We start from the raw sequence: 23222 nt of genomic DNA on the forward strand, positions 1-23222 counted from the left end.
TTGAACCTTATCTTCTTCTTACACTGAACCTGAACACAAAGAAAACAGGCAGAACACAACCAATGTGATTCTGCTCATGACTTGATTGTAGATGGATTCTGCATTTATAAGAAATCTGGAAACTAAGGCTGATCATCTCCTCTTGCTGGGAATTAGCAGGTCTGTACAGAACTCAGAATTATGCTGCATTTATAAGCAGTATTTAATAAGGATCTGTGTTAGCCACGATGCTGTTGAGAAGACAATGAGAAAGGAAAACCAGAATTATCAAGTAAAGAAACAATAGTGTCTGTAAAGTAATGAATGAGTCCAAGCACACCTTCCCTCACTCCAGAGCACAAGGCTGGCTCATCTCCCACGAGGGCAGAGATGCCATCCCATAGACGGCCTGTTGTTACAGATGCTCCTCTATCAGGACCAAAAGCGGCTGGAGGGAAACCAAGGTTAAAAGGAGACCAACAGAAATAAAACAGCAGCAGGGGAGCTGAAAGAAGATTGGCACATTTTACAGCAAGCAGGCTGATTATGCAGGAAACCACAGAGCCTCAGCTCAGCCTTGGCAATAGCTAAAGGTCACCCTGCTGCACAGGATGTGCCCCAGGGGACCCGCAGCACTGCAGAGGAGGAACACATCAGTGCCTTCAGGTGAAAGAAAGCAGGATGTTCAGCCAGGAAAACGATGCTAAAAATACACTTTCTGAAGGCAGGTGAGGAAGAAATGGAGAGAAGTGGACAAAAGGGAAATAACAGGTCACTAAGCATCCATATCAAAAATACCACAGGCTACAGGCCTTCAATCCTCCTCGTCAAGGCACCAAAAGGGTGAAGAAGGGAGTGTTGGCCTTCAGCATTTTAGCTGGCATGTGATTTACCCTACAGGAAAATCCTTTGAAGATATCCAGGAGGCTTTTTTTTTTTTTTTTTTTTACTGACATTAGTGCCAGTGGCAGCACAGCCCTCTTGGGGCCATGCAAGTCAAATGCATCCTAGAATGACATTAATTTGAATTAACTATCAGCTTCTATACAGCTGTTAAACTCTGCACATGAGCCCTTCTGTAGATGCAAAGTTCAAGTCAGGGTTAAGGGTGAATTTGCAATGTAAAATGTGACTATACTGTTAATGACTTTTTAGCACAGAGCTATAAATTTGAAAACAAACCCCTGAGTGATAATGGCAAAGGAAGGGGCAATATTGAGTATTTGAACCAGATGCCTTGATTCCAATGGCAGAGAAAGATTCAGTTCACAGGGACGTGAGAACAAAAGCCATAAACATGAGAGACAATAACTGAGAGGTGGCTTTCACAAAAGGATGTTCTTGTTGATGAACAAAGGGGTCCTTTAACTACACACCATTATTTCTCCTGTATTTCTGTGGAAAAATCATCTTGACTTCTTTACTGAACTATTTCTCACCAAAATCCTCATTAAAAGGAGAGTTCCAGAGATTTCATGTTACTCTAGCTAACAATGCCACACTTAGCTCCAGTGGAGACTCTGGGATTGAATTACCCTTCACCATTCAGCCTCTTAATTGAAATTTGTCATTCTAACAATCCCAGAGCACATTCAGCAGTTTCACTATCATCTACTATAATTCTGAGGTTGACATAGGAAACATGGCATAGAAACACAAGGGCTCAATTTTAAATTGGCTAAAATAAAGTTTATTTTACTGTTACAATATATAATCTTTTATTAACACAACTCACGAGGTGTTTACAAAATAATCTCATTTTCTGCTGCATTTTAAACACTACTTTTATACAAACTTTAAAGGTAAAATAGGAGTTTGTAGCTAAAAAGGCTTTTTGTTACATATTTAGAAGCATCATGAGAGTTACTTCAAACAAAACTCTTTTTTTTCTTATGGTGCCACCTTCACAGACAAAACAATGTTTACTGTAAAGACCTGAGGGACGATTCATGAAAGCTTTCTTTAGAAAAGGATGCCAATCCTCTTTGGCTGACAGTGAACAAACACATTTGAGCCCTTGCAGCCAGGAGGGCCAATGGAATCTGGGAGTGCTTTGGGAAGAGAGTGGCCCCAGGCCAAGGGAAGTGATCCTACCCCTCTACTCAGCCCTGGCATGGCCACATCTCAAGTGCTGTGCCCAGTTCTGGGATCCTCAGTGCAAGAAGGACAAGGAGCTCCAGGAGAGGGTTCAGCAGAGGCCACAAGGGGTTGCTCTGCTCCTTAGGGACACCTAAATGTCCCTCTCTGCTTCTGGCAATGTGCCCTCCATGCCTGACTGGCTGCCAAGGGCTTCCAGGTCTGGATGGAGCTTGGGGTCACTGCTCAGGTGTCCCCAAGCTCCAGAACCCCTGGACAGCTCAGTCAAACCCTCACCCCTGCACTTAGCTCAGTTGCTGCTGCTGCCTTACCAGCTGACTGAAAGAAAGGGATCTGAAAGAAGAAGGAAATTCTTTACATTGAGGGTGGCAGAGCACTGAACAGGCTGCCCAAGGAGGGTGTGGAGTCTCCCTCTCTGGAGACATTGCAAACCCACCTGGACACATTCCTGTGTCTCCTGCTCTGGGTGACCCTGCCTTGGCAGGGAGGTTGGACTGGATGATCTCCAGAGGCCTGTCCAACCCTAACAGTTCTATGCTGCTGTAACTTAGGTGCTCTGAAATGCCTTACAAAGGAATCTCTTCCCTTTCCCTGCACTGACTGTAGGAGAGGGAAGGAGCCTGGTGCCCAATGGAAGCTTTCATGAATCCCCACACTGATGACCCACTATGCAGCATGAGCATAACACACAGAGCCCTCTGGTCCTTAATGTTGCACAAATGCTTCTTCACACAGAAGAAAATTTGAAGTGTTACAGTTGTCACCAAACCTAATTTTAACATGTTAAAATTAAAGTCACCTAATGTCCTCTGTGAATCTGGTAGTAACAGGCAGGTATTACATTACTTAACCCTGATCTCCACTACAATGCACTAAAACACCTTAGAAAGAGTGTAAAAAGTGACCATTTTCACAGCTGCTGAAGAGGTATGTGCTAAAGTGAATGGATTTATGTGTCTGACAGTCAAATCAGTTGACAGATTTTACATGATAGCAGATTGACAGTGATTACTTTATATACAGCAAGCAGGTAGAAAGAGGTGCTACTTTTTTTTTTTTTCCATGCATAGTTTAACCAGCTTACAGCCAGCTCATCTCCATTCAGACTAGAGATGCATGATCCACCATTTGGTATAAGCCAAACTACCAGCAAATATATTTCCAGTGCAAACAAAATTGTCTTTCTTCAAGAAAAACAACAAATTTAATGCTACTTCTCAAAAAACAATGCTTATGCTGCATTATTTTCTACCTATTTTGGTCTGCATTTCTGAAGTTTCCTTCCTCTCCCCAAATCACATCCAAAGGCAGATGATCACAGTATATTTTTTTAGGCAAATGACTGTCTCTTCCCCAAAACAAACTATACTGCTCATTGAAGACCATCCCTGAGAGCACTGTTCTAGCTAGACACTTAGACAGCCAGAGAAATCTCAGAGCTTATAAGGAAAAAAAGGCTGTTCACCCTGTGAAATCTTGTGGTTTTAGAAAGTAAAAAAAAAATTAGCTACTTGGAGCATTTAATTTCCCTGAGCTGAGTGAAATTTGAAGACAGTAATCAGTAACATGAAGCATAGCAACATCTACAGCTGTACTTAGAGAAGCTGCAAGTTTTTGCAGTGGTGAAGTCAGAGGTTACACTACAAGCACACAGCAGTGAGTGGTGGTTCCTTTCACTCGCTTCCTGCCACAGGAAACGCGACGGCTTCTTTGGTGAGAAACAGCACTGAAGAAGCTCCAGGACTTCAGAATCTTTTGCCTTCTAATATTCCAGACGCCTTTAAGTTAGTGGAGACACCACCAGGCCATAGTGCAGTACAAGTAGACCATCCTAGAGAAAAGAGAAAGAAAAGAAGATGTCTCATAGTAGCACTTTTCCTTCTCCCCGAGGCATTTCTGTCACCAGCTGGTACAGCTGCTGCATGGCAGGACCCCAGGCACAACCTCACCAGTTGATACTGTGTCCCTTCCATATGGAGAATGCAAGCTTTGAAGTATCAAAATACTTCAAATAACTGTACTCTCCTCTCCTCTTTGAGATGGAAAAGTGTGGTAAAAAAAAAAAGGTAAAATCTGGTAGTGCTTTTATAATAAAGCTACAATGGCATTATCATCATACAATAGGCTCTTGGTTACAAGTCATGCTGATTTCCATATGGCATTGTGGAGCAGAAAAAAATGTAATCCATTAAGTAGTTCTGGAAAGTGCTGCCAAAAGTTGTAGCACAAGAGTCCAGACTACCACTATATACATTTATTAAGTAATAAATGAATTGGATTAAAAAACCTCCAAATGACAAACTATTAGTTTATTAACTCATGTTTCTCCTCTTCAAAGACTGCTTGACATAATAAAAAATCCCTTCACCTGTGAAACAGGACACTTCTGAGCCATTAGTCTTACTTATGTCACTTAATTCACAGGCAGCTGCTGAAAGGCCTAGCACTTAGTGTGCTTCCACCACAGAGCCACTGGGAATCTGACATTGCATTACACATACTTATATGGACAGACTTTAAAAAAAGTTCTTTTGTGAAGAGAGAACGACATTAATACCAACTGATGTGTTAGAATTTTTACTGTATTTCACTTCAGATGTTTTCACCTGTTAAGACACAGGCTGTAAGATAATGTATAAGTACCAACTCACTAACTTTTCTTCATCTTCCTACCCTGTTAATAACCAGGAACTCATTGCTAACTCCTAAAGGATACAGGAGCTTTAACTCACTAGGTGATCAGCATAAATTGGGATAGCAGCACTGCAAGGCAGAACAGGTTCTAAGAGGTTACTCAGGAACCTCTTGGAACATGAAAACATTGTTATACTTTCCCAAAGGTACTTATTCCTTGTGCCCATTTGTTCCTTCAAAAGAGCAAATAAGACACATTCAAAACTTTATTTTTGGAGAAAAATTGTGGTCAAAACCAGTTTTTCCTCTATTTTCCAGTTTCTTAAAGGAAATAAATATTTATACAAGAAGAAAATGCTACAATGTATTCTTTGATGAATAATTTTGAAGTGGTACGTTTGACAGTAGGACATTTAAAGGAAATAGCCCTGTTAAACCTAAGGCCAAAACCACTGCAATTCCTTCTCTACAAAGAGAAGTTGAGAGTTACCCCAGTACTGGCACTTCTTACTCTGTAATTATTCACTTGTAAAGGATTACACATTTCTGTCTATGCTCAGCTGCTTTCTCTAGATACTGTTATTAAAAGGAAGCCCAAACAGAGAATGAGCTCTCACTGCCCATTACAAATCTCAAGGCTAACTCAAGCACAAAAGAAAAGCAAAACTCTCCAGTGTCCTTTGACACACATTTGTGACCCTGGCCTACAAGAAATGCAAAGGATCCCACCTGTTACACCCAGCTATAAATTTCAGAGTGGAACTGACAGCCCAAAACATCAGAGCACACACCCTTTTTGATGTTCTAAGAGCAGCAGCAACAAAAAGTGCCCCACTTTCCAAATTCAATAACCCCATAGCAAAGAGTAAAACACTTCCATAGGAAATGTGTGCTAGAAGGTCACAGTAATTAAATTAGAGCACAGCTCTTCCTGCCTAGCTCAGGAGACCAAAAAACCAGCACAACAGCATTGGGTTACAAAAAGGTGAGAGCTACAAAGAGACCATTATAATCTGCCAAACCTCTGTGCCAAGGGCCAAGGACATCAAGGAAGCTACTCCTTTTAGCTTCTCCCATGTGTGAGCTCTTTATATCCATCAGTGATGCAGAACTCTGAGAGGGCCCAGTTTTAGACACGTGAAAACAACCAGCAGCTTGGATCAGGTTGCATTTGTGCAGCAGAGGGGAGGAAGGTACTATTGGGAAGAAGCTGTATTCCCTTTTAGTTAATAACAAGCTTCCTTTCTCAGCTACTTGATCAAACTCATAATTACAGGCAGATCTCAATGCCTGGTGACAAAATTGAGCCTTTAGAAGTCTCTGTGTCTTTGATCACTCCTTGCAGTAAAGTCCACCAGTTTTACACTGTTTAAAAAATTAAAAGAGCAAAGTTGTTTCTTATTATATAAATTCTGTCAGTGAGTTTTTTATGTTTTTGCCCTAAACAGAGCTAGAAATCCTACTTTCAGCTAATTAGGAAGATTTAACCAACCACCCAACTTCAGAAATGTCAAAATATCTTGACATCTACAAGATTAAACAAGATTTATTCCTGATTCTTTTTTAGCCTTCTATCAACTATCAGAAATGAACATGTTATTTGCTTACATTCAACTACTAAAATTAGTTGCCTATTTACCCAATTAAAACAACCCAAATAGGTTACTAGGGGACCAGTGTCAGGAATATTTATTTTATAATCAGATCACATTTGGTCTTCCCACACTTGTTGGAAAGGCAGAAATATATCCAGAAGAGCTAAAATCCAGCTTGCACTTCCAGGAGACTTTCATTTACTCAGGCTCTAAGGCATCATTACACACTGCTAGTCAGTAGGAAAAAAAAGAAAAATAAATACAACACCCAAAATCTTCACAAACAAATCTTAAGAACCATTCAATGTAAGTAAAAGCCACTAAGAGCACCACAGCGATTATGGTTCAGAATAATAAATCACACAACATATGTGATGCTGCAAATGCTACCAAAGAATGCACGTTATAATTAATATATTTGCCAAAGAGAAACTTATCTGCATTTTTATAATCACTTTTCCCATCAAAAAGAATAACTGCTGACATGAATGAACTTGCAAGTGAAAAATGTGACTCAGAATAGCAGCTGTTTTTCTCCTCTAACAGTGGTTGTACTCATCTAAATACAAGAGCCCAATGTTTATTCCTTCAAATGACTTTTTGTTACAGAAGTAGTTACTGAAGCTTTTTTCTCTGCATGAAGCATCTACAATGAACCTCAGAAACCTGTAAATGACAGCAGCAGTATTGAACAGTGTCTCAGCATTCTGGTGAGAGCTGTTAGGGACATTCAAGCTCCAACACTGATTTGGAAAGGCTGGAAAGTTACAAAGGCACAAGATGCCCTTGGAGTTTAATGTAAAATTCATCAAATGCTCCTCTGTACTTGTAGTTTGACTGGCCAGGAGAACTGTGCCCCTTACTGAATTTCAGATCCTGTGAGAAACAAACAACCCTCACCATTTTAGATTTGACCCATTCGTTGGGATTGTTTTCATGCTCAATTATCTAAAAATATTTCCCAAGGTTTTTTTTTGTTGTAGAAATGCACCCTCTTGATTTCTAAAACAAAATATTATGTTAGACTAAAAAACATGAAAATGTAATTATTTCAATATCAAAAAAGAAGCAACATTGCAACTGTAACTATTTGGAATCCCTTAGAGATCTTCTAACAACATGAAGAGAAAATAAAGATGAACTTGGTCTTTCAAATTTTCTGTTGAAAGTGCCAATGAAAGAACAAGACTTCACAATAAGCCAAGATGTTTCTTTTCTATTTATTTGTCCAATAGAGAAGCCTTGAGAGAATTAACTGCTAGCATACTGATTTGGCAATAAATGAGATTTGAAACATCACTGGAGAATGCATCCCAAGGCAACTGCTCTCTTTGTGGAGCTGCTGACTGGTGCTTTATCACCAGACATCAATCAGGCAGACCCAGTTCTGACAAGAAATGAAACTGCTGCAGTATTCATTGAAGTGCTCCCCCAAGACCATTTCTCATATATGAAAAGCTTTTGTGCTAAACTCAAGTCTAAAACCATACATGTGACTGTACCCCTGGACTGAAGAATGTATCATCCCCTGCCATTTACTGAAACTTTCAGCAGAGAGCACTTCCATCACTTTGTGCTGCTTGCTGAATTTACTTAAAATGACTCATAGTGTCAGAAACAAGCTGGTTACCAGTACCCACTTCCCTCCAGTTTCTATCCCCTGCTCCCCAAACTGGATTAGGTTACATCTTCATTTCTTCTTCATGCTATTATAAACCAGCGAAGACATCAGGTGTGGAATTTATTCCCTTCAACTGCAGAAACAGCACAAGCCTCACAGATTTTAATGTTTGCCAATATTAACATGAGCCAAACACCTCTGCCCTGACTCCTGGACCCCTCCTAGTGATTCAAATCAGCTACAAGTGACGCAAAGTTCAAGAGATCTCAAATTCAGCTTTTTACTTCCTGCCTCCAAAACAGAAGCCTTCCTGTAGCATGAGAGCTCAGTAGGAATTTTAAATGTAAATGTTTGTGCATGTGTGTGCACAAACAAGTGGGGAGAGCTGATCTTGCTACTATTTTAGCCCTTCTGCTATGTGCTAAGATTGCTTTCCAAAAAAAATACCAACCTAATCCTGTTTCTTCCTACTGTATTAAATAATAACTTTTCAGACTTCCTAGTTCAGATTAAGATACAATTTACCATATATCACAATTTTACATCTCTATCCAACGATGCGCTTGGCAGAGTACTTCATTGTTTCTGCAGTACTTCTAAAATGGTGTGGTCCTTTAAAGATGCTTCGAAAAGATTCACAAAGAATTTTAAAAAATACTTTCTTATTTGCAAAGCCAGCAACATTACAGACAGCAAGTTTTCAATAAGAAATAGCTGGCCATACACTCCTGCTGTGACCAGAGCCAATACAATATGCATCAAGCACATTTACTGCATTCATTACCCTCTATCTGTGGTTTGTGTTTTTATAAGCAAGTTTATTCTCCTGACCCAGTCAAAAGGATAACCTTATTTGGGATTTGTCCTCTGATTTCCTGCAGAGATGCAATTGCCGGACAGGAAAAACAAGGAATGTTAATTGAAAGAACGGCTGGTACATTTTATCATTGGTAAGGTAGCAACTTGTTTTGGGGGGGAAAAAATCCCAAAACAAAACCCAACACAAACCCCTCATATCCAGAACATCATGAGACCAAGAAGAACATGGTGCACTTTGTCAACTCTACTTACAAGATAAAAATGATTTTGAATAAACTGGAGACATTTTTCCTAGTGGCTTCTTCAAACAAGCTGGTGCTACCTGAGGGCTTAAGAGAGGTCTTCTGTTTGGAAACAGAAAACCTGGAACAAAGCCCAGCTGCCACATACCTGTACTGCACTCTCTCCTATGACCTGACGGATTTCCCTCAGTGTCTGGTAGTGCTCCAGCAGGTGATCACCACAGATTATATCCACCTGAGAAAAAACACAAGCATGGTTAAGGCCAACTTGCCTTTGGAGTGGCAAAACAGTATCCAAGCCCTTTCAATTTTATTAGCAGAGTTCAATGCTACCATGTTAGACACTAAAGCCATCTTTGCCTCTGTTGTCCAAATGTATTTACCATTTACAGCATTACCATTTACTGCACTGCCCTAAAGCCTTTCATGGCCCTGACTGGGCTCACTGCTGAACAGAGAGGACAGTTTATTGTTTCTCTCAGTTTGGTGTGTCCACTGAAACAAGCTCTTTAGTAATAGCTGTGATGAATTTAATGGGAATGTAGATAATGTATTAGAACAACCACACAAACATCTGCCATCATTCATCAGTTGCAAAAGAGGGAAACTTGTTTGTGCCACCAAAAAAAAAAAAGAGCCATTGCCACCCTCCTCCTTATCTCAAGGGAGAAAACACCTGACTATTTCCACTTAATACTTTGGAAGAAGTGCTTTAATAGAAAGGAGCATCTTGGTGCATGCCACTGTCAGCCATTACATGACAGTTCCCTTTCAGCATGCACTCAGTCAGTATTCCTGGGGTGCAGCTGCAGGGCATTCTCAGCAGTTCCATGCACTGTACTCTGATGCAGCTGAACTCTGTCAGTGGTGCCTGCAATTCCATGGGAGGCACTTGTTTAGTAACTACCCACAAAACCAGTAATTTTGTGGAAAACACAAACATTAATCAGGTATTTTGAATTCCTTGTCTTGATTATTATGAAAAATAGGCTTCTCTATAAAGTTACCTTTATACATAATGTATTTACAGTGTATAATGTAAATCCAGTCTCTAACATTCCAAATTAGAGCAGCTAACACAGCACTGTTTTTCTCTCTCAACTGGAGCTTGCTTATAATTCCCTTATGAGCAATTTCTAGATAAGGAAATGAGAGTGCTCTCATCTATGAATTGACAAGACCTCAAAATTGAAGATAAAGAGCATTGATAATGAGCAGTCCCACAGCTTTATTCAAGGGACTGCCTAAGCCCTGCCCCTGCAGCAGTGGGAACAACTGCAGTATCATGATGTATTGGTTTATACAGCCACCATCCACCACAGGATGTGCTCTGTGCTGCAGCTGTTCCACTCCCCCAGATTTATCCTCCTCTGCAGCCTGACCCACTACCTCTCTCTTGTTCTTCATGGAAAGATTTAGTAAGATTTGTGCTGGCAGACCACATTGTTCTGAGACTTGGGAATGCAGGAATTCTACTCCTCAGAGGTTCAAAAAGGACCAATTTATTGCACCACCTATATTGTATGAGAATGATGCAGAATACTCTCTTTGTGTTTGATTCTTAATGTGCAGAAGATGTAACCTGCTTAGCAGCACTTCTGCTTTTTGCTTCCAGGAAGTAAAAATTTTGTGGACATGATAGTAAATACTGATTAGCTATTGATCCATATATACTCATATACTTAACATCAACACTTGATGCATTTAACGTAGTACTCAAAAAATGTATTTATTTTCCTTTTAGAAAACTGTCTGCAGTTCTTTCTGCTGTCTTCCATGCATTTTTAACCTCTACAGTTATTGCTGCAGGAAGACAAACATGACTGCTTTGCTTTCCAGGCACATGAGTTTAATTACTTTTGCTTGTAAGCTTACTTCTACAATTTTTATAGCATAAGGCACTGAAAACTCAATCTTGCTCCCAATGAAACATATCACATAAATGTTTTATATATTCTACAGAAATAGAAAATCTAATCTGTTTGACCAATACAGGATGCAAATAGACAGTCACAGCTGCTGAGAATCTCTCAAAACAGAATTAGAATGCTTGTTTGAAAGTACACTGTTTTACCTGCTGCTCCAGTTTCAAACAGCAGTCATTAAAGAGCCAGTGTCTAATAATAAATTGAGACAAGTTTCACACACATTTAATGTATTAGAGTTCTCTGAATAACAAATGCTTAATCTCCTAATTCCAGCCACAAAGCCTGAAATTCTGCCTGCTAATTGTTATACTAGCACTTCTTCTATAAGGACAAGAGAATAAAACATACAATGAAAAAATAAATCTCAGGTCAGTGCAAAAAGTAAGCTGTGAAATGTGTCTCAGAGGAATCCTTGTATCATACAGGAATTTATATGTTGGATTACAAAAGAGGCACCAGCACCATCACTGCTATGAATTTACTAAAATTTCAAATGACTGGTAAAATTGAAGCCAACTACTACTGATTGCCTGAGACAGCAGTAACTGCAGCTTGACATTTTGTTGAAAGGAAGCATGAAAGTGAATCTGCTGAATACTCAATCATTTCTGTTAAAAAATTCTTATTAAAATAAAGTAGGTTTTGCATTATGCCATTTCTTTTCTTTTGGTGACATGTCTGCTATTAGAGCTACTTCTCTAAAAGCCATCATAACAGACAATTATAAATTCATGTTCACTAAGTAAGACAGATATAAAAATAGAAAAAGTTCATGCAAGGGACACCTCACATCAGACTCATCCTAAGGGAGAATGTGGCCCAGAAAACAGTAGGCTTCAATCAGTTTTTTCTATACCAACTCATACTACCTAGGGAAGGACAAGGAAAACACAAAGTTTTAGAGACTGACACGAGTATTTGAGCTAGTTATTTATAAAGCTGTCAGAATTTCCCATTTCCTCCACCTGCTGTTTACTTTCCAGAGGCCCTGAATGCTTTTATTCCAAGGTCCAAGACTGGCATAAAGAAATTGCATCAACAACTGCACTGTGTATGAGCACAGAGTCCTTTCTCCCAGTGTCCCCCCAGACTGCAGCTCACACACTTTTAGGAATGCACATCTGGTAACAGAACATTTCTGTTCCATCAGCCACATTAATGAATTCCAAGTAGCTGAGCTGCAAGTCTTTCAGCAGCTTCTCTCATCCTTACAGAAGAAATAGCAGGAAGGAATTTTGCAGGAGGAGCTCAAAGGAAATCACACTCTAAAGAAAACTTCTGATGCCACAGACAAGAATCTACTGGATTCCAAACACCACAAGCTGCATTTAGCTCCTATCAGATGTTACCTACTTAGCTATTACTGGCAATTTCAGTTTCTAAAAAAAATTTTCACCCTCTCCCAAATTCCAGCAAGAATATTCAAGAGAGATAAACACATACAGAAAAATTAGCCATTGCCCAAAGCACAGAGTTCAAAACAAAGCATCAGAAAGAGGAAACTACAGTCTGCCAGCTCAAGTGGTAGATAAAAATAAATGAAGCCTTAACCTTCAGATAAACTAGGGAATTCAAATCATAATCCATTTGCAAATGCTATTATACAGAAGTCTGAAAGCAATTTGAATTCTCAGAACAGGGAAAAAAGAACAAAGGCAGTAGCTTTAAAACTGCTTTTTAGACTTCTATATATACTGCCACACACGAGCCAGATGGCTTATTTCACATTTTCATTAACCTAAATCCATTGCACTTGTGCAGGTCAATGAAGAAGGGCAAGTATTAGCTCAAACTCCATGTGAAAAGATTAAGTCAGAGATGTCCAAGCAGAGCCAGGAGTTCATGGGGTGAGTAACACACCTTCTATCACTTGGTCACCAAATGAGCTCTAACAGGGAATGACTGAAACATTCTCAAACAGGACCTTTGCAGACTGTCAAACTCAGGTGATATTCAGGAGGAACTGGCTGCACTCACAAAACAACCACACCTAGTGTCCTCACGAGAAGTTTCAGCAACGAAGCCAAAAATGCAATTGATATACTGAGGAGATAAAGGAGGAAACACTCTGTCCCTTAAGTCCCAAGTGAGACACAAGTCAACACTGCTGCAATAAATTTTCTGTAGGTAAAGGTAGTAAAAAGTACAGCAAATGTAGTGCATTTTAGCTCAATGTATCTGAAACTTAAGTTCCTGAAAGAAACTTCCAAGCTTTCCAAGGAAACCAAATTCTTGGACTCCTGTTCCAAGCTAAACACACCAAACTCAAGACAGTTTATATAAAAATCTATTATTTTAGGTAATGAAGAGAGTTGGAAAATAGTAATAAAGAAGTAATATTAAAAGGAAGAGCTTGTTGTCCAAAGTTAGTGTCTATTTCTTTTTTAACATACTTTGGGGAAGCTGACAGGAAATGCACCACTGCAGTCCTCAACACTTCCAAATTTCTAGAACAAACTAAAAAAAGCAGCAAAGAATCTTCTACATTTAAATTCCTTGCACATATGGCTTGTAACCTAGTTCTCTAAATTTTTCTGCTTGTGCTAATTCAGAATCAGGTTCTCCCTAATTTTGTTTTAGTTTATTAGTCATTCTGGGAAGCTGGAGTAAGACATGATTCATTAGTCTTATTAATTAGGCTTATTAATCCTCAATGACATGTCTGACATCTCTTTCACTTTCTGCATGTTTACTAACAAACCATCAGCTTCAGCTCTGTGTACTACCATGAGAAGGTAACAGCTCAGTACATACAGTCCTTTAATCTTAGTCTCCATATGACAAAGAAATGATCACAGGCTAGAAAGAAATACTTCCAGCTTTATTTCCTGAATTTCCAATTTTTTTAAAGATGAGCCTAGATATCAAGACAACAGTCATGACTTGGGGCATAAAAATCAACTGCAGGTTTCCAATGACCAAAAAATACTTGCTAAAAAAACAATGGGAGCACATCATTTAAGATGAGGAAAAAAAGGCAGCCAAGGCATCTGTTTGAAGAAGAAAGAAGATTTATCATTTCCTCCAAACAGGCAGGGCTTGCACAGAAGAGACCAAGGATTAGAACCAGCCAATAATTGTGCTTTACACCTTACACAATGGCAAAGTAGATACTAGCAGAGATAGGAGTGACTGGCTCAGCATCAAGAATGTCTTGAGAAAGGATACCTATGAACTCATCAGCTTTCGAGATTTAGTAACATTTAACCATTTAACCAAAGGGGATTGTACCTGTCTGGCAAAGTCCAAATAGAAAGTAACTAATGAGTGAAAAAAATCCCAAATTCTCTAGCAGATGATCTTAAGACTTTACAATCTGGAAGACACCCAGCACAGAGGCCCGGGGTGATTTTGAAAGATGGACACCTGCAGTTTACAAGACAGATGCTCAGTGTTCCTGAAAATTGAGATTCTGATGTACTATTTAAAAAAATCCAAACAAACAAAACAATTCCTTCCCCTCAAATAAACAACAACTAAATAATGCAAGAAGTTTCTCCAGCCTCATTTTGAGGATACTTGTATTTGTTTAGAATATCAAGTCACCACCATGTAAAAGCCACAGACTCTCACTGAGAGGAAACAAGCAAATAAGAATACATTAATTCCTCTGCAGAATGAATAATTTATATTTGATTTGCTTTGTCACCACTGAAAAGGTAAGCAGCATGAATACTCATTACTGAGGCACAGCAGTCATGCTGAATTGTCCCACAGTTACTGCTGTATAAAAACAGCCCTAACTCCAAACCCAGCACTAAACTTCTACCATTTGCCTATTCACAACAGCATCAGCTTGATCTTCCAGGAACTGACAGCTTTAAGAATTATTTACACACTACAGAACTCTTGCACTTTCCCAACTGAATGGCTGCTGAAATACACTGAAGAATTGGAAACTGGTTTTGACAAACAGTTCCTCTCAAAATGGTTGAGAAATATGAAGCTAAATTCTTTTGTACCATATTCTGTTCCTTTGAATTCTTATTTGGAGAAAAGTGTCTGTAGTTGCATTCATACATATTTCAACACATCCATCCATAGTATAATTCTTTCTTAGCCCTTGTTTGCCTTCAGTTAAATTTTACTATTATTCACCTTGCAGCAGTTGCATCATGCCTTTGCATGCTCCCACATTCCCATTTTCCTGTCTAGTTTTACATTTGAAACAGCAGAATCTCCTGGCTTTGAATTTCTTTGGCTGAAATTTTACAAGGCACTTTAGAAATTCTGTCCAGTTAGTAGAGTACTATGAAAATCTGAATAGGTTGCAAATGAGTTAGAAGAGTTGCTCCTTGCAGATCACAAAATTGCAAACAATTAATTTTTTAATCCTTACTGTATAAGAAACTCTAGCATTACTCCTAGAATCTAATGAACAATGGAAATGCCTGTCCAAAGCACAGACAACTTGTGACTGCTACAACAAGGATGTACCTGACAAGCAGGGTCTAGATCCATTTTTCTTCTGAGGAATTTCTCCACATGTCCAATTGTTGCCTCCCCAGAAACACGCACAAACTTCTTTTCCAAAGGCTGCACAGAATAAATAAAGATTTTAAGTTAAAGATTTTGCCACTAATCCCTCAGAAACTCCAAAGTCAAGCAACAGCCCAATAACAGGGAAACAGCTTACACTTTTGAACCCTTCTCTGATCTACCTGCACATTACCTCACAGGGAATATGTATTAAGACTCCAGATGCTGTTAAAACATTTAAAAATTAATAAGCAATTGATTATTTTAAAATGTTTTAAACAGTCCCATGTTCTGTGTGGCCCAAAAACCCCAGGGTAAACAAGGCAGAAAGAAGGGTAAATATGAGACAGAAAGGGTAGGAGGGGATACTGAAGATGAAAAAAAAAAATACTGTGAAATATGAGGATAAAAAGAAGAAAAAAAATGCTGGGTAGGGGTGATGTTATAAAACAATAGGTTTGAAATATACTGTAATACAAGATTGGTTATTGTTATTCTGATAATAGCTCCAGCTGCACTCAGTATAAGAAAACCAAACTAAATATATTCAGGTTATAATTATTCCTGAAGTAAACTGTAAGATAAAAATTTAATAATATTTGTACCTTAAAATTCCCTGTGCCTTCATTTGCTCTGAAAAAACAGAAGAGTAAATAGTCAACATCGCTAAGATTGTAAGTTATTAATATCCTCAAACTCTTTATGATAACAGTGACTTAGTGATTTATGAGTCTTGCATATCCAACTTATTTTCCAGACTGAGGCTCTTCCTTTCATTAAATTGCTATACATAAAATAATATTGGACTGAATTGATGTATCATTTTCTCCTACCCTTTGTATTTCTGCTCAATTTTTCTTGTAAATTCAGCTATTTAGGATGTCAAGATTTCTCTACATAAAATGTGAATAAAACCCAGTGTAGGCTAAAGTAATTTTTAAACACAACATAACTTTAATTTTCATAGGCCTAGGTTGCAATATTGATGCTGCTTAAACCTCCCTGCTTCATGATCCTTGATATTTGGAACCTTAACAGACAGTACCTAAGAAGTTACTGACAGAACACACCCAACCACCTCAGGGGTCCCTGGGCAGGATGCTGGCCTTCCAGACTGTCCATATGACAATATTAATGCTAATGCTATCTAGGAACTCAGGAAAGCAGCATGTGTTTCTCTGGAATGTGAAATACATACAAAGGTGGCAAATAACCAAATTTCCAGCTGGCTTCAGCCAAGGTTCACTGATTTGCACAGCCTGAGCATGTGCTCCATCACTGATCACCTATCTCCTTCTTGTAGTGCAATGTGAAAATTTCTCAATTAATTAAGGCCAATACATGACATTTCATTATTCTTGCATTGCATTAGCAAGTATGTACATATGAGAGAGGAAGCACTTCAGTATTTTCATTGCACTGGAGAGGACAAAAAAATAAAACATTCCTAAAATCAGCTGACCACTTGCTACAGCAAGCAAATAAAACACTTGTGCAGACCCCACATTAACGTGGCACTTCAAGTTACAATGATGGAGTACCTCCACCTCTAAATATGTACCAGGTATCAGACACAGCTAAGTAAATGTGTCATGAACTAAGAAACAAACATAACAAAGCTTTTTCACTATAGCTGTCATTTTCTTTGATACAGTTCCACCGCCATGGGTGACCACATTATAAACTGTAGAGACACAATGTAGACAGTCAGACTTTCAAGGTAACAATTTATTCTGGCTGGTCCAATCCATTCCAAGTTTTCTTTCTTCAAAATGCTTTATTAATTTCTCATTGCCAAGACAATCTCTTTGATTTTGCCAATATAAATTATCAAAGGCTAAAAAAGTCACTAAAATAAAATACAAAGTAGATGGTGTTAAGCCATCTTTTTTTTTTTTTTTTGTTAGAAACATTCTGTGCTTCCCTCCATATTAAAAAAAAAACCACAAAAACCCACAGTGGACAGTTCCATATGGTATAGATGGTATTTACACAGTATTACCTGCTTTGCTGCCAATGCTGGACATATAAAATAAAACTACCAAAAAACCAAACATAACAGATTCGAAAGTCATCTTGTTTATCAGGCAGACATAAGTTTACTAGGTCTGAGGTCTAAATTGACTTCTGCAAGTCAGGCATGAAGAAAATGAAAACTGAAATTAAGGCAAGTACGTGTATTCACAATGTTAAAAAGTTTCTATTATTTGAAAGCCACTGAGTGTTTCCTGTGAGCACATCCAGCATTAACAGTGCTGCCACCCACAGGGATCAGGGACTGGAACAGACAGGGGTTTATCTGCTCAGTTTACAGAGACTGCGCGACTTTGCTGAAAATAAAACACATCTACATTTTAAAACTATACTTCCTAGGAAGCATACATCTTAAACATTTAATTATCTGCATCCTCTACCTGCGCATAGCTGGCTGTCACTATCACACTGTAAGTTAAAACTGGCTTCCTACTACTATTTGAGATGGAAGAAATGCACATTTAATGAAAACCAAGAGCCAGTTAATGGTTCCTCACATGCTAGCAGCACCCTCATGTCAGTCAGTTGCTCTTACATTTGCCCACAACTCACCCAATAAACTCCAGAAGTATGGAAATGTCAAGTTCTGGTGGGATCTGGAACACTGAGCCCAGAACTTTTCGGGGTCTTCCTCTGCTCGGTGGAACTGGCTGTGGGACAGCTAAAATATTCAAGCAGCCAAAATGCAAAGATAACTTGAAATAAAAGCAGCATAAGATACTAACATGCACTGAGCAAAACAGAATAGCTCACCAGGGAAAAAAGCCTATGCAATTCATCCTCTTTTTTTATTACTAATCAGCTGTTCCTACATTCTGTGCTGTGTATCTGCATCAGAATTTTAATAGCTTTCAGCACAGCACTCTCCAAAGAGCTTTGTTTGATAGGAAGACACAAAATAATTAGAACAGTCCCTCACTGTTCAGCAGACTTTGAAGCTCTCCTTTTTACTCCTTTGTAATGTCTATTACTTATTAACAGCCAGAAAATAACATTAAGGCACATTTTATATATATTTCCTGGTTGTAAGCAAAATTTGTAGTTTAAAATAATTCAACCGTGATCAGGGTTTAAGTGCTGCCAATTAATCTATTTTTGTAATCTGAGATCTGTGGCAAGTTATAAATTCCAAATAACTAAGAATCCCACATTTCCAGCAGTACTTCCACTTTCAGTTGTGAACTAATACTTCAAAGAAAGCCCTTAAGAATAAATGATATGGTAAGTATTTTCTTTACAGTGTTTCTTAAAGTGATTACAGCTTACCTGGTTTGGGTACTTCTAATCCTCTTTCTTTGTAGAAGTCATGCATTTGTTTTTTCTCTCCTGAAAAAAATGCACAATACTGAAACGTTTCAGATGCTGAGAATATCCATTCTCATTGACCAATTTTCAATGGTTAGAGCAGCAAAAACTTTTCACAGACCTTCACTATCACTAGTATTTCATGAGGCTGACATACTTAAGAAACCCTGACTAAAATTTTGTTAGTAGAAACTGGGAGAAAATCAGAGAAACTGGCCATAAATAATACTGAAATAGTGGCAAGAACTAATATCCTTCTGGCTGTCATGCCTTGTGACACGACACAGTACTTTATAACCTGTTCACATAGAGCACAGTACTTTTTATACTATATTTGTATATACACATATATTTTTATATACATATATTTTTTACATATGTGCTCGTGGTATACAAAGCAATACCATCAATAGTACATACATATCCACTGGATTGTTATTTCACTCAGCCCATCCAGGGGGACTGTGAAGGATCATTGGCTCCCAAAGTTGAAAATAAATGAGACAGAAAACACATCTAAAATCAGGCAAGTAACATGGCAATGAGGAAAAGATAAAAGCATTTGAGAGAATTGGTCTTGGCATTTTTTTCTCCTGAGCCAAGTGAACTTTTTACACAGAATGATATTTTATAGTTCTACTAAAGTACGAGGAATAAATTGTGAAATATTATCTGCATGTTTATCTGGAAACAGTGACAGCTGTGTTTCATGAGAAAAGGTACACACCACTACCACAATAGCATTTAGCAGCCAGAAAGATGCCAGCTGTCACAGTTAATTAATTACAACTTATAACCAAACATCACAAAATTATTTTGAAGAGTCCAGAGAAGTAACAAGGCTTTGAATTACTCTTTTTTCTATTCTTTTCAATCTCTAGATAGTAATGTAAAAGAGAAAGGGACTTACTTTCCTCCAGATTGACAACTAATTTGTAGACTATATCTTGCAGTTGTCGGTCCAGTCTATGAAATAGGAAACAAAAAAAAAAAGAGTCTTTGGTGCACGGCAAAATTGTTTCAGTAAACTGTAACAAAGATGCCAAATACAACATTGAAATGGGATGTGCATGGAGTGACAGCACCACCCTTCATAATCAGCTCAAAAAACCAAAACTCAGTTTTTTGAGTTAATAAATACACCATACCAAAAAGTCTTAATTGTAAAAGGAAATCAAAGCAAATAGTTACGTGTTTGTATTGCCTGTAACACTGAGCAAATGCAAAAAAATACCCAGGGCAGGGGTAACAAACCCTAGAAATGGATACAAACTAGATAAAACAATAGAGACTTTTTATCTTAATTACTGTGGTGAAACTCATACTAGTAAAGAACATAATTGTTTCTTATAACCATTCCTTTGTTTAAAATAGGAGAGCACTGCATGTCTGTAGAACAAAACATTTAAAAGCAAGTAGCAAATCTATAAAAATGGGACAAATTTATTACCTGATATTATAGAGGGGCTGTGTCTGATGCACAACAATATTGCACTTTGGGCACCTGTTGCTATAGTAGAAGTGTCTCACGATGCAGCTTTTACAAACTGTAAAGAAAAGAAACCCCACAGGAGTCACATGTCCATTACACAGTGCCATCTGTTCAGGCAGAAGGGGTAAATACACCCAGACTTGCCATACACCATTTGTCAGAGACAAAATGAAGTCACTGAACACTCCTAATCCAATGGATGCAGAGTGAGAGTTCAATGTGCATGTAGAACACAAGCAGGGCTAAGGCAGAATATTGACTGCTGAAAAGCACCCTACAAACACTTTCAGTAAAAACAAGGCAAGAAATCATAACTCTGCCACTTTCATTGTGTTTTACAAGTCCTTTAAAAACTTGGAAAAATGCTATTAAGTGGAAATACCTAGAATAAATAACCTATTATCAAGTCAGCTCCCCATCTGCCTGAACAGAGGAAACTTTTCTGTAACACTTACCAGGAGAGTTCTAAGACACCACCACAGCTGCATTTGCAACTTTTTGCTGTCCTTAGTAACAGTTGTGCCTCTTTGTAAATTGCAAAGTGTGCTGAATACTTCGTGCTATAGAACAAACTAGAGAGTAGTGCTCCAAAAAAGGGAAAAAAAAAGAGAAAGTTTTCCCTCTATGCAGTGTGAATGTTTGGGAGATCTAGTAAACCAGGATTCTCGGATTCAGGTATGAACATGGCTGTGGCTGAAAGAGTCAGCTTCACAAAAGGTGTTTTATTAGTTTGGAGAGAAAACAGTTCTTTAGCACTGGGAAAATTGTTGGCTCTAGGATCCAGGGGGAAAAATAACAGACAACCACATTGAAATCAGTTATTTATTTCCTTCCTGCTTCCATTCATCAGATTATGGACAAACTGTGCCACGGGTGCAGACCACTGTTTCTGTATCTGAACTGGTACTGGTACTTCCACAGGAGCTTATGGGGTTTTGTGAATTTAAATAACAGCTTAGGAAACTTTCCAGTCCATTAAAAGCAAAGCCACTCAACTTCCTTTTCTCAGTTATACACTCAAATTCCCAGAGCCTATTAAAAAAATAATTAAGAAAATGTATGTAGTAGCTCTGCTTTTGTCTTACTTGGGCTTTATCTTCTCCTATATCATCTTTCTTCTTAATATGGAAAGCTGACTTCATGATTGATTGATTGAATATATCTTGCTTAAGGAACAGAATAAACACAACACACATTCACTTTGAACAGAGAATTATTTTTCTGAACTCAGAACATTTCAACAGCTGAACTGGTTTGAATTTGCAGCTAAACCCTTAGGCAGACAATACTGACTGATACTTACAGGTGTGCAGACATTCTGTAATAGTTGTAGCATCGATAAAGTAACCTTTGCAGATGGAACACAGGATGTAGGGGGTCAGCTCTGCGAGGTTTATCATACGCTGCAAACAAAAATTGGTGAGAGCTTGAATACACAGGCTAAGCCATGAAATTCCTTGATTGCAGCTTCCAAAATACACAGCCTTACAACCATGGGAAAAAATGGGATCAGTATGTTACAGGAATGGGTTTTCCTAACAGATCAGTTGCTTCTCATGTAGAGCTCATTTTTTAAAGACTTTTACCTAGTCTTCTAAATTGAGCTTTTTGACAACAGTAATGCAATTTGTTTCATGAATCTTACCTAAAAAGAAAACTTTAAACAATTAATCATTCTGGAAAAAGTTCTTTTGGATAAACTCTTTTAACAAAATATCACATAGCCAGCAAGCTTGAAGTGGATACAGGTGGTAAACAACATCATCATTTAAAAATGCTCAGCAATGCTCAGTTGGAGTCCCAAATCAAGATATAGAGAGAGTTTGTATGACAAGAGGCAGTCATCTCTTGTTTGTACACACAGTTATGAAATATACAATACACATAGAATCAAAGGCTGAAATCTCATTGCTTTGAATCCTGGTCATGAAGAACAGTTACCGGGAATGCACACAAGTAGTTCCACAACAGCTTTCCTGGCTGAATAACACTATTTCAAAAAAGAACAAATTTCCTCAATAGCGTCGGTCGGAGATGTGTCTGAAAGAGGTGACACATTAGATTCTTACGTTTCCCCTCCTTTCAAAGGCCGACTAAAGGGCTTTCTTTCCCTCAATAGCAGCATTCATTTCGCCCACGTGCCACCGTCTACCACCCTCAGCCACGCGGAGAGTTTGTAAGGGCTTCACTTAAACGAGACAGATGAAGCGAACTCAGGTAACAATAAAATAAATATTACAATAATAATAATAATATTTTTTAAGAAGTAAAAATAATAAAAAGTCCATTATGACACGCGGGGCACGCCGGGAGAGGGGCCTGGCGTGCCCGGGGCACCCTCCCGCCCCCTTTACCTCCCGGTCGTCGTCCGAGTCGAGCTCCCCATCATCCGTTCCGAACCGAGCCCTGGTGCCGCTCTCCATCTCCTCCTCCTCCTCTTCCACCTCCTCTTCCTCGTCGTCTTCGTCGTCGTCGTCCTCATCGCCGCTGGACTCCGAGCGACCCCGCTCGAACTCGAAGGGGTGGGAGCGCGACCCCGAGCAGCTGGGGGCCCCCTCCATGTCCCGGTCCTCATCGGCCGGGCCCAGGCCCTGGCCTGCGCCCGCTGCATCCCCGCCAGACAGCGCCGGGACCCCGGATCCGGTGTCTCCCTCCATGTCCACGGACCGGGGCTGGCACGGGTCGGTCCGCGGCCCGGGGCGCCTGCGTAGGAACACCGCGGGGCACGCTGGGAAATGTAGTTCTACAGAACGCACGGCCGCGCTCCCGCACGTGCGCGGAGCCACAACGAGTGTGCGTTTATAGCCCCACGGTTTGGGAATTTTTTTTCCTTAATTTTTTTCCCCAAGCTACTCGCCAATGAACGCTTAGTTTTTCCCGAAAGACTGTCAATCACACAATACCAGTTTCATTCAAAATATGGTTTTAATTCTATAACATCGTTTAATTGCTTTGGTTGGAAGGAACCTTAGAAATCATCTAGTTCCAATGGCCTGC

At 39.0% G+C, this 23222-nt stretch overlaps 1 protein-coding gene across 1 annotated transcript; it reads right to left on the bottom strand.

Moving 5' to 3' along the window:
* Nucleotides 1–3081: 3081 nt before the first annotated feature.
* Nucleotides 3082–22929, bottom strand: PCGF6 (polycomb group ring finger 6). The gene is made up of 10 exons (XM_026799701.2): nucleotides 22580–22929; nucleotides 21529–21628; nucleotides 20184–20280; nucleotides 19644–19699; nucleotides 18695–18754; nucleotides 17981–18089; nucleotides 16000–16027; nucleotides 15353–15451; nucleotides 9136–9222; nucleotides 3082–3907 (listed from the first exon to the last, which is right to left on the bottom strand). The coding sequence occupies exons 1-10, from the start codon at nucleotides 22880–22882 to the stop codon at nucleotides 3857–3859; spliced, it is 990 nt and encodes a 329-aa protein (XP_026655502.1). The 5' UTR covers nucleotides 22883–22929; the 3' UTR covers nucleotides 3082–3856.
* Between the last annotated feature and the right edge of the window lie 293 nt (nucleotides 22930–23222).

Source organism: Zonotrichia albicollis, chromosome 7, assembly GCF_047830755.1.
Source record: "Zonotrichia albicollis isolate bZonAlb1 chromosome 7, bZonAlb1.hap1, whole genome shotgun sequence".
Classification (NCBI taxonomy): domain Eukaryota; kingdom Metazoa; phylum Chordata; class Aves; order Passeriformes; family Passerellidae; genus Zonotrichia; species Zonotrichia albicollis.